Genomic DNA, 11,810 nt, shown 5'->3' with positions numbered 1-11,810 from the left:
ATATAATTAAGTTTGACAGAATTTTCTATAGAAATAAAATTTTGACAAAATAAAATTTTGACAACATTTTCTAAAAAAGTAAAATTTGGACAAAATTTTCTATAGAAATACGATTTTAACAAAATTTTCTATAGAAATAACATTTTGACAAAATTTTCTATAGAAATAAAATTTTTACAAACTTTTCAAAAGATTTAAAATTTTGACAACATTCTCTACAGAATTAAAATTTTGACAACATTTTCAACAGAAATAAAATTTTGCCAAAATTTTCTATAGAAATAAAATTTGACAAAATTTTCTATAGGAATAAAATTTCGACAAAAGGTTCTATTAAAATAAAATTTTGACAAAATTTTCTATAGAAATAAAATTTTATGAACCGATATGGACCACTTTTTGTGTGATTGGGGATCAGCTATATGTAACTATAGACCGATATGGACCAATTTTGGCATGGTTATTAGCGGCCCTATATTAACACCACGTTGCAAATTTCAATCGGATCGGATGAATTTTGCTCGTCCAAGTGGCTCCGGAGTTCAAATCTGGGGATCGGTTTATATAGGGGCTATATATAATTATGGACTGATATGGACCAATTTTTGAATGGTTCTTAGATTTCAGCCGGATCGGATGAAATTTGCTTCTCTTAGAGGATCCGCAAACCAAATCTGGGAATCGGTTTATATGAGGGCTATATATAATTATGGACCGATATGGACCAATTTTTGCATGGTTGTTAGAGACCATATACTAACACCACGTACCAAATTTCAACCGGATCGGATGAATTTTGCTCCTCTAAGAGGCTCCGGAGTTAAAATCTGGGGATCGGTTTATATGGGGGCTATATATAATTATGGACCGATATGGACCAATTTTTTCATGGTTGTTAGAGACCATATACTAACACCATGTACCAAATTTCAGCCGGATCGGATGAAATTTGCTTCTCTTAGAGCAATCGCAAGACAAATTTGGGGGTCCGTTTATATGGGGGCTATACGTAAAAGTGGACCGATATGGACCAATTTTTGCATGGTTGTTAGAGACCATATAATAACACCATGTACCAAATTTCAGCCAGATCGGATGAAGTTTGCTTCTCTTAGAGCAATCGCAAGCCAAATTTGGGGGACCGTTTATATGGGGACTATACGTAAAAGTGGACTGATATGGACCAATTTTTGCATGGTTGTTAGAGACCATATACTAACGCCATGTACCAAATTTCAGCCGGATCGGATGAAATTTGCTTCTCTTAGAGCAATCGCAAGCCAAATTTGGGGGACCGTTTGTATGGAGACTATACGTAAAAGTGGACCGATATGGACCAACCAATACTAGTACCATGTACCAAATTTCAGCCGGATTGGATGAAATTTGCTTCTCTTAGAGCAATCGCAAGCCAAATTTGGGGGTCCGTTTATATGGGGGCTATACGTAAAAGTGGACCGATATGGCCCATTTTCAATACCATCCGACCTACATCAATAACAACTACTTGTGCCAAGTTTCAAGTCGATTGCTTGTTTCGTTCGGAAGTTAGCGTGATTTCAACAGACGGACGGACGGACGGACATGCTCAGATCGACTCAGAATTTCACCACGACCCAGAGCAATATTTCGATGTGTTACAAACGGAATGACAAAGTTAATATACCCCCTTCCTATGGTGGAGGGTATAATAAACATTGGAGCATGTTTTTAGTTTACTTTGAATTTTATTATTTTTACATAAAATTAACTGTCCATTAAAAGATAGTCGATATTTCGTCTCTTCAAATGTACTAAAATCAATCGCGATTACACTCAAAATCGACTTCGAGAAGATTTCGGGCATGGTGTGATCGAAAAAAAACACTTTTTTTCTTCAATTTAATTAAAATATTTCACTCAGAGAAATGATAACATCCATCACTAACGTAAATTAAAACATTAATTGATCCAATTAAAATATTAATTGTTAAAAATTAAATTTGGCGATTGATTTTTGTTTTAAATAATTTCTTTTTTTGGATCAATTAAATTTTTAATTGAATGTTTTTTTATTCCAAAAAAATTTCTATGATTTTTTTTAGTGTGGAAATAAGTCTTTAATTTTAAAACTTTGGTCAATAAAAGAAATTATTTAAATAAAAAATTATTAAAATTTAAAAAAATTAAACAAATTGTGAATTGGCTCAAAATTAAACGGCGGTACTAAGTTCGTGTTTCCCACGTGAATATCGCAAATTTTTAGGTAACATTTCTTTATCACATTCTTGGACAAAAAGGAAAAATTAAGAAAAACCTTAAAAACCTTAACTAACTTCCCCCTTCTGGAACACGAACTTAGTACCGGCCTTACGCACATAGAAAAAATGATGAACTCGTGCTTATTTCAAAACGATCCGTTCATGAAAGTGAATCAACATACATGAGGTATCAAACGGAGAACGGACAGTGTCAATCTGAAAACGTTAAAGTGACACCATGCATTGTAATGGTTACGAATTTATAAAACATAAAAAACTAGTTACCGTAACTCGAAGATGGAGTTGCCATAAGAACGCCTAACGAATATTTTAAGCATTTTCATGGGCAAAGAAAAACGATAGCAATGAAAGTTCATGAATTCGTAAACGCCCGTGGACGAAATCATGAACATTTCGTTTTGATTTTTCGTGAACGTTTTCGTTTTAGTTTGTTACCATCCGTTCACGATTTTTTTCTGTTAGTGTAAGCTTTCCTTATCCTTAAAAGTGTAAAAGTAGAAAACAGTATTGGCCTTAAAGCTTTCTCCCATACCTTCCTCACCTTTTTATCGCAACTACTTTCATTCCAAATTCCATGTCCCCCTTTACAGAACGTAACTTCCATGTTGGTAAATATCTAGAATTGGAAATGGAATTTCGAACATCTGAATTATCTGGTATACTGTTAAGTATAACAGAACCCACGGGATTTCCAGCAATTTCATTAGAAATTTTCAATGGAAATGTATGTTTAAGAAGCAACGTTATTCCCATTCTTCAATATCAAATAATTAAAAACAAAAATTTCTCTAGGTTGTATTCTCTTGTGATTTGGGTGATGGTAATCCATTCCGTGTGGAATCTCTGTTACCCACTAAATATGCTTTATGTGACAATAGGTGGCATAATATTTCAGCTCTTTATGATTATGAACAGATCGCCCTAAGGATAGATCAAATGCCGGCAACAATAGCTGTGGCTCAGCAGAGATCTAGTGGAAAAGTACAAACAAAATCGCCTTTATATATTGGAGGTATACCAGGTAAGTCCCGTAGAAATGTTAGAAAAAAAAACAAAGTAAAAAACTTCAAAATTTAAACTTTTTCAAAAATTTTAAAGCTCGAAAAGTGGGCTTTTCAAAATTTTGAGAAATTGAGAAGGTCGAAAAATCGTCCTTGTGATTCAAATTACAATCCCTAGTATAGATATTCTAAAACAAAAGTCATTCTTGTCTTATCATTCGCTCTGGGACATGTTAGGAAATTAGAAAGTCAGTGAACAATTTCTAATAAGTAGAGTTAGAGTAGATTTGTTGCCAAAATTTTGCTCAAAATAAGTCTGATTGGAACAGAATACAAAATCAAGGATTAGGTCCTCTGAATTGGAATTACAAGGTGATCCGGTAAATACTTGCCTTCACCGCCTGAGCAATTCTCTTAGTACATTCTCGTATACAGCTACTGTATACACCAGCTTGACTTTGCATTTTTATTTTAATAGCATGTGGAATCTCGTATATCCACGGATGGCTTTTGTAGAAAATTGGTTTAAAATGTTTCCTTCCTAGTCCCCCCAAAACTGCTTCCGCTGAGGATAAAAAAGATATAGAATGCTTTTTAACAGCAATTTGGGAAAATTTGGGAATGATCGCGAAATCTACGTAACATGAATCCACAAGGGAGACAAGGTAAAGTGGAAAAGTACATACTCTGCAGAAGGCGAATATTTCTCCATATGGCGAAAAAGGCATCCTCCTCCGGTTTATGTACTTCGCAAGATATGATCCAAATCGATTTCGCATCAACGTTACCGTTGAGATTGTCTAAAACTTGGCACAAAAAGTGGCGGTCGCAGTAAAATGGTAGATTTTTAACTGTTTGGTAGAATTCTCGATGTTTTAGTAGATTTTGCAAAATATTCCTCTTCAACTAAGATATACAGTCGAAGCTCGGTTTAACGAACGATATATTGTCAGGCTCTTTCGTTATTTAGAAAAATTCGTTAAATCGAACGGGAATATTAAATGTTAACTTTTATTGAAAATCGTAGTTTTTTACCAGATGAGTAAAAATTCATAATCATTTGAAAAAATTAAAGCACAGAGACACTTAAAAAATAATACTTAAAATAATCCTGATGAACTTGATATATCTAGGTTAGGTTAGATTGAAAAGAGGATCCAAGATTCGTTGTCGTATGGGGGCCTATATACACCAATGTCATAATTTGTGTGCTCTTAACTTCTTAGACGAATTGCCTAATTTGTTTCCAGTCCCCGGTTTCAAGATGGGCCAGGCATAGGTAGTGTTCATAGTAACATCTTCCTAAAACGCCCTACATACACCATTACTCTGCTGCTCCTGTCGGCATAGATGTACTCTCAACGCTAGATTGCCGTTTCGACCGAGAACCAAAAAAGTTTTTCAGCGGTAGTTTATCCCTCTCACTAATGATGTTGACATACCTGTGTATTTTATAGTTTCTCTTCAGCTATAAGACGGAGGTTCCTTGTTATTGAGCTAAATATAGAATCGGGTAGCACTCATTATTAAGAGAAAAATTCACCACTTGTTCAACTGGCAATCCTACGAAATATTGCCACTAACGAACCTATCACAGGACTAGTACCAGTGCTCGAGTTTGTCGTAGTTTTTAAATTTTCATATATTTTATTTATTTCTATACTCTCTTTATTTTAAAATTTTATTTGATGTAGACATTTACCTATGGGCCAACATAGTCCAAAAGTTTTTCTTTCTGGTGCAGTTTGGATGATCAAAATAATACCGGTACCTAAGGGTTTGTCCCAGATTGGTTCATGAGGACCTGTCTAGTCCTACTAAGTTCTCCCAGGTTATGTAGTTTGGAATGAGTCCAATCCGTGGCCTGCAGTGTAAATTTATCCCCGTCAATGACAAACCCGTGTTGAAGTGACCGGTCCCTTCCATACGTTTCGGCCAGAACTGGGACTGGTCTATTCACACCAGGGAGTAGTCCTGTGGCTCTGTTGTAGATCCATTTGCCGTAGCGAAGCTGCGTCACTCTATCTAACCTAACTTTACCAGTTACCCGGCCATTGAATATGTGTTTTCAAACATTTTAATGGAATCTAAATATCTTGGGAATGACGTACTTTGTGGACATTTCCTAAGGACTTAAGCCATTCTCACAATCGTCAAATAGTGCTGATTTTTTGTTGTTTATTTTCTTAAGATTAAAAGCCTTTTCGTTAAATCGAACGTAAATTTTGTTCAATTGTTCGTTATTTAGAATACTCAATGTTAAGAATTTTGACGTTCGTTAAATTGGATTTTCGCTAAATGGGATATTCGTTAAACAGAGCTTCGACTGTACTTCATAAATTTTCTAAAGAAATAAAATTTTGAATTTTTTCTGTAGAAATAACATTTTGACAACATTTTTTGATAGAAATAAAATCTTGAAAAAAATTTGCACAGAAATACATTTTTCTATAGAAATAAAAATTTGACAACATTTTCTATAGAAATAAAAATTTCACAAAATTTTCTTTGGAAATAAAAATTTGACAAAATTTTCTGTAGAAATAAAATGAAATTAAAAATTTTCTATAGAAATAAACATTTGCTTTCTTTTTTATAGAAATAAAATTTTGAAAAAATTTTACAGAGAAATAAAATTTTGACAAACATTTCTATAGAAATACAAATTTTACATAATTTTCTGCAGAAATAAAATTTTGACAAATTTTTCTATAGAAATAAAATTTTGTAGAGAAACAAAATTTTGATAAAATTTTCTATAGAATTAAAATTTTGACAAAATTTTCTATAGAAATAAAATTTTGACAACATTTTCTGTAGAAAAAAAATTCAAAAAATTTTCTTTGGAAATAAAAATTTGACAAAATTTTCTGTAGAAATAAAATGAAATGAAAAATTTTCTATAGAAATAAACATTTGCTTTCTTTTTTATAGAAATAAAATTTTAAAAAAATTTCACAGAGAAATAAAATTTTGACAAAAAATTCTATAGAAATAAAAATTTTACAAAATTTTCTGCAGAAATAAAATTTTAACAAGTTTTTCTATAGAAATAAAATTTTGTAGAGAAATAAAATTTTGACAAAATTTTCTATAGAAATAAAATTTTGACAAAATTTTCTATAGAAATAAAATTTTGACAAAATTTTCTATAAAAATAAAAATTTTCTATAAAAATAAAATTTTGACAACATTTTCTGTAGAAAAAAAAAATTCAAAAAATTTTCTTTGGAAATAAAAATTTGACAAAATTTTCTGTAGAAATAAAATGAAATGAAAAATTTTCTATAGAAATAAACATTTGCTTTCTTTTTTATAGAAATAAAATTTTAAAAAAATTTCTCAGAGAAATAAAATTTTGACAAAAAATTCTATAGAAATAAAAATTTTACAAAATTTTCGGCAGAAATAAAATTTTAACAAATTTTTCTATAGAAATAAAATTTTGTAGAGAAATAAAATTTTGACAAAATTTTCTATAGAAATAAAATTTTGACAAAATTTTCTATAAAAATAAAAATTGTCTATAAAAATAAAATTTTGACAACATTTTCTATAGAAAAAAAATTCACAAAATTTTCTTTGGAAATAAAAATTTGACAAAATTTTCTGTAGTAATAAAATGAAATGAAAAATTTTCTATAGAAATAAACATTTGCTTTCTTTTGTATAGAAATGAAATTTTGAAAAAATTTTACAGAGAAATAGAAAAAAAATTTGACAAAAATTTCTATAGAAATAAAAATTTTACAAATTTTCTGCAGAAATACAATTTTGACAAATTTTTCTATAGAAATAAAATTTTGTAGAGAAATAAAATTGTGACAAAATCTTCTGTAGAAATAAAAATTTTCTATAGAAATAACATTTTGACAAAATTTTCTATAGAAATAAAAATTTGACAAAATTTGCTGTAGTAAAAGTTTTTGACAAAATTTTCTATAGAAATAAAAATTTGACAAAATTTTCTGAAGAAATCAAATTTTGACAAAATTTCCTAAAGAAAGCAAATTTTGACAAAATTTTCAAAAAAAAAAATAAAATTTTGACAAAATTTTCTATAGAAATAAAATTTTGAAAAAAATTTTCTAATAAAATAAAATTTTGAAAAATTTTCTATAGAAATGGAATTTTCAAAAAATTTTCTATAGAAATAAACATTTGAATTTTTTCTACTGAAACAAAAATTTTACAAAATTTTCTTTGGAAATAAAATTTCGACAAAATTTTCTATAGGACTAAAATTTTCACAAAATTTTCTATAGAAATAAAATTTTAACAAAATTTTCTATAGAAGTAAAAATTTAACAAAATTTGGTGGTGCACGGAGCCACCATGGTGCAATGGTTAGCATGCCCGCCTTGCATACACAAGGTCGTGGGTTCGATTTCTGCTACGACCGAACACCAACAAGTTTTTCATCGGTGGATTATCCCTCCTCAGTAATGCTGGTGACATTTCTGAGGGTTTCAAAGCTTCTCTAAGTGGTTTCACTGGAATGTGGAACGCCGTTCGGACTCGGCTATAAAAAGGAGGTACCTTGTCATTGAGCTTAACATGGAATCGGGCAGCACTCAGTGATAAGAGAGAAGTACACCACTGTGGTATCACAATGGACTGAATAGTCTAAGTGAGCCTGATACATCGGGCTGCCACATAACCTAACCTAACCTAACCTTGGTGTAGTAAAAAATTTTAACAAAATTTTCTATAGAAATAAAAACGTGAAAAAAATTTTTTTGACAAAATTTTCTGAAGAAATCAAATGTTGACAAAATTTTCTATAGAAATAAAAATTTCACAAAATTTTCTATAGAAATAAAAATTTGACAAAATTTTCTGTAAAAATAAAATTTTGACAAAATTTTCTATGGAAATAAAATTTTAAAAAAATTTTCTATAGAAATAAACATTTGATTTTCTTCTCTAGAAATAAAATGTTGACAAAGTTTTCTATAGAAACAAAAATTTGACAAAATTTTCTTTGGAAATAAAATTTTGACAAAATTTTGTATAGAACTAAAATTTTGTTGTTGTTTTTTATTTCAGCTTAAAACCATACATTGACTAAACTACAAGAGTAGCTTAACCAACAGAGGAAAAGAATGTTTGTCAAATTTATTTGGGCAAAGCCCTATAGACTGCAAGATGGTTGGATGGACGCACGTTTCGGAATTACCACATTCCTCATCAGCATCCTCTACTTGCAGCAAAGAACTAAAATTTTCCCAAAATTTTCTATAGAAATGAAAATTTGACAAAATTTTCTGTAGAAATAAAAATTTTCTATAGAAATAAAATGTTGACAAAATTTTATAGAGAAATAAAAATTTGACAAAATTTTCGGTAGTAAAAAATTTTGACAAAATTTTCTATAGAAATAAAATTTTGACAAAATTTTCTATTAAAATAATATGTTGACAAAATTTTCTATTAAAATAAAATTTTGACAAAATTTTCTATTAAAATAAAATGTTGACAAAATTTTTTTATAGAAATAAAATTTTGACAAAATTTTCTATAGAAATAAAAATTTTACAAAATTTTCTGTAGAAATAAAATTTTGACAAACTTTTCTATTTAAATAAAATTTTGACAAAATTTGCTAAAGAAAGTTTAAAGTTTTCACAAATTTTTCTATAGAAATAAAAATTTGAAAAAATTTTCTGTAGAAATAAATTTTTGACAAAATTTTCTATAATAAAAATTTTTACAAAATTTTCTATAGAAATAAAAATTTGACAAAATTTGTTCTAGTAAAAAATTTTGACAAAATTTTCTGTAGAAATTAAATTTTGACATAATTTTCTATTAAAATAAAATTTTGATAAATTTTTCTATAGAACTTAGATTTTGACAACATTTTTTGTAGTAAAAAGTTTCTGTAGAAATTAAATTTTGACATAATTTTCTATTACAATAAAATTTTGACAAAATTTTCTATAGAACTAAAATTTTGACAACATAAAATAAGTTTTTTTTTGGTAAAATTTTCTTCATATTTTGGTAGATTATTTTTGGCTCGAGTGGCAACCGTGACGCCGATTCGGGGTTATCGTTGGGCCAATGTGCCACTATTTTAAGCGTTAATTTTAAGGATTGATTTACGATGAAAATGAGATAAAATAATTGTTGGGTTTATTTAGACCCAATAAAATAACACGTCGTCATAATGCCTTAGAATAAACTTCATTTAGTTAGGATTGTTCCTTTGGGTATTAAGTTCGAGTTTAGCCGCTAAATCGTAATTTTTTCACTCAAGTGAAAACTAAATCTGTAAAAAAAGTCATAAAATTATACATATTTGTTGCACATTTCATTATATATATCCTAAAGCAAATTTTCACAAAATTTGTATTCCTTAAAATGGATTATTAAAGAAAAGTAATCGGGTAAAATTTACGATTTTAGCGGCTAAACTCGAACTTAATACCCACCTTTATAAAAACGAGCGCAACTTTTTTGCCACTTTTTTGAAATTAGTTTGCGACATTTTATTGCAATTAACATTTTTTTGGAAATTCTCAATGGTAACGCTGTACCGATACGAAGCTGAATTTGAATCAAATCTGGGCCACGAAGATTATGTCAAAAAATATTTGCTTACTTTAAAATAAAAACGTTCTCAGAAAATTTTTGATGTAGACGAATAGTTGACAAGAGGTAAATATTGAATTTGTTTCGCCATAAAAGTTTCAAAAAAATAACATTGTGGTATAAATGGGCCTTTTTAAGAAGTGGAACAGCTGGGTAAATAGACGCACAATAATGTAAAATTAATAAAGGGGCACAAAAGTATCGCCATCTAAAATAATGTGAAAAATTTCTCAATTAAATGCCCCAACGGTATCTCTAACCCTCAATAGTGCTAAAAATATTTATCGGAATATGAATGATTTACTTGAGTGTACATGATAAATGGAAATTGAATTGTTTCGCCATCTCAACGAAATGGCGGAACTGTTTAACAGGATTTTGTAACATGAAATTTCTATATGTTCTTGGAGCATCTTAAAAAGTCCATGGAAGGAGAAAACAAATTTTCTTATATTTTTTTAGTAAATAAATCAATAAATTTTTGAATTCTTTGTTTTTTTTATATATTTTTCCTCCCCTCACAGAAATCGCCTCAAGTGGTTCCCTATTATCCCGAGAGAATTTTAAGGGATGTATACGCAATGTCTCCATACGAAATGAACGAAGGGATTGGATTGATATGGATGCCTTACATAATGTCCTGTTAAGTGAATGTCTGGTAACTGGTAATCTTGATAGCTGAGTACGACACTGAGAAAAATACAAGGAGACGACTATCGAAATGTGATGCCATATTAAAAAAAAAAAGAACTGCCATATACTTAACTTTTAATTAAACGAAACAAAAACAAAAGATATACGCTTAGATCTATTTAGAACTTAAACAAAAAGTCTAAAATTCACAAAAGCTTAGGAAAACAAACGAAAGAGAATTTCAAAAATATTCTCTTTTTTTTCGATTTGGCCATATAAGGCTTTAAAACTTTATTCAAAGTATTTTCTAAAGCCTTTTTAGCAATTTTGTAGTTTTGTGAGAAAAAAAAGCTTTGCTAGAGTTTTTCCATGGAAAAACTTTTCCAAAAAAAAAACTTTTGTTACTGATTTCCATTTACAGTAAAATTTTAAGAAAATTTACGAACCAGTGTTTGCATTTTATTGCAATCGTGTATTTATATATGTGTAATTTTTGTTGTTGTAAGAATTAAATGTAAATGTGTATTTTTTTTAAGTTGTCCCCTTCAATATCATATCGTTCCCAAAATGCAATAGATTAAGTAGTAGAGGCTTTATAATTATTTGATATAATTTTATTTGTTTTATTTATTATCTATAATTTTTTATTTATTTTTCTTGTGTCATGGCCTCATCAAAAAAAAATCTTTACAATAATTCGAGTAAAAAAATATATAAAAATATTTAACAAATAAATATATTTTATTTGTTAACGATTTACTTTGTATGTAATTTAATTATATGGACAAATTTTAGTCTAGACAACCACCTTTTAAAATTTACTCGATCATTATATGATATGTTTATGTAAAGTATGTATATTTAGCATCTTAAGAATCTCTTGTTAGGTATAGATATGTACAGAATGACTATTATTACTATTATTTTTATTACACTATTTTTTACTTATATACATATTCATCGAACATTTGTATATAATTTCATCTGACCTTATATTAAGTTAAGTTAAATGTCTTTTCAGATAATCCAAATATTAAAGCCATTTTTTATTTATTATTATTTTTTTTTTTATTTTTTGTATACAAATACTATTTATAAGAAAAAATATATTTTGGAATAAAATTAGTAAACACAAAATTATCATTTTTTTCTTTTGAGTCCATTAAATGATAAATGATGGTAAGTATTCTTGGAAAATTTTATTAATATAAATAGAAAAACGATTAAGGCGAGGAGGGCTATTTCTTATATCCTTGCGGAGCCTCTTCGAGTAGTTCGTTCGTTCTGGTAGAAATTACACATAGCCCTCATATAAACC

The 11,810-nt window shown here is 28.7% G+C and overlaps 1 protein-coding gene across 1 annotated transcript in view; it reads left to right on the top strand.

The window, feature by feature from the left end:
• wb (wing blister) overlaps positions 1 to 11,525 on the top strand; it is a 326,545-nt gene extending 315,020 nt beyond the window's left edge. Inside the window, exons 17-19 of the mRNA XM_075293261.1 lie at positions 2,852 to 2,985; positions 3,054 to 3,282; positions 10,384 to 11,525. Coding sequence (XP_075149376.1) covers positions 2,852 to 2,985; positions 3,054 to 3,282; positions 10,384 to 10,541 — 521 coding nt within the window. The 3' untranslated portion in view covers positions 10,542 to 11,525. The remainder of the gene's footprint in view (positions 1 to 2,851; positions 2,986 to 3,053; positions 3,283 to 10,383) is intronic.
• The last annotated feature ends 285 nt before the right edge of the window (positions 11,526 to 11,810 follow it).

This window comes from Haematobia irritans, chromosome 2 (assembly GCF_050003625.1).
Source record: "Haematobia irritans isolate KBUSLIRL chromosome 2, ASM5000362v1, whole genome shotgun sequence".
Classification (NCBI taxonomy): Eukaryota; Metazoa; Arthropoda; class Insecta; order Diptera; family Muscidae; genus Haematobia; species Haematobia irritans.
This window is presented reverse-complemented; position numbering and strand designations above follow the sequence as displayed.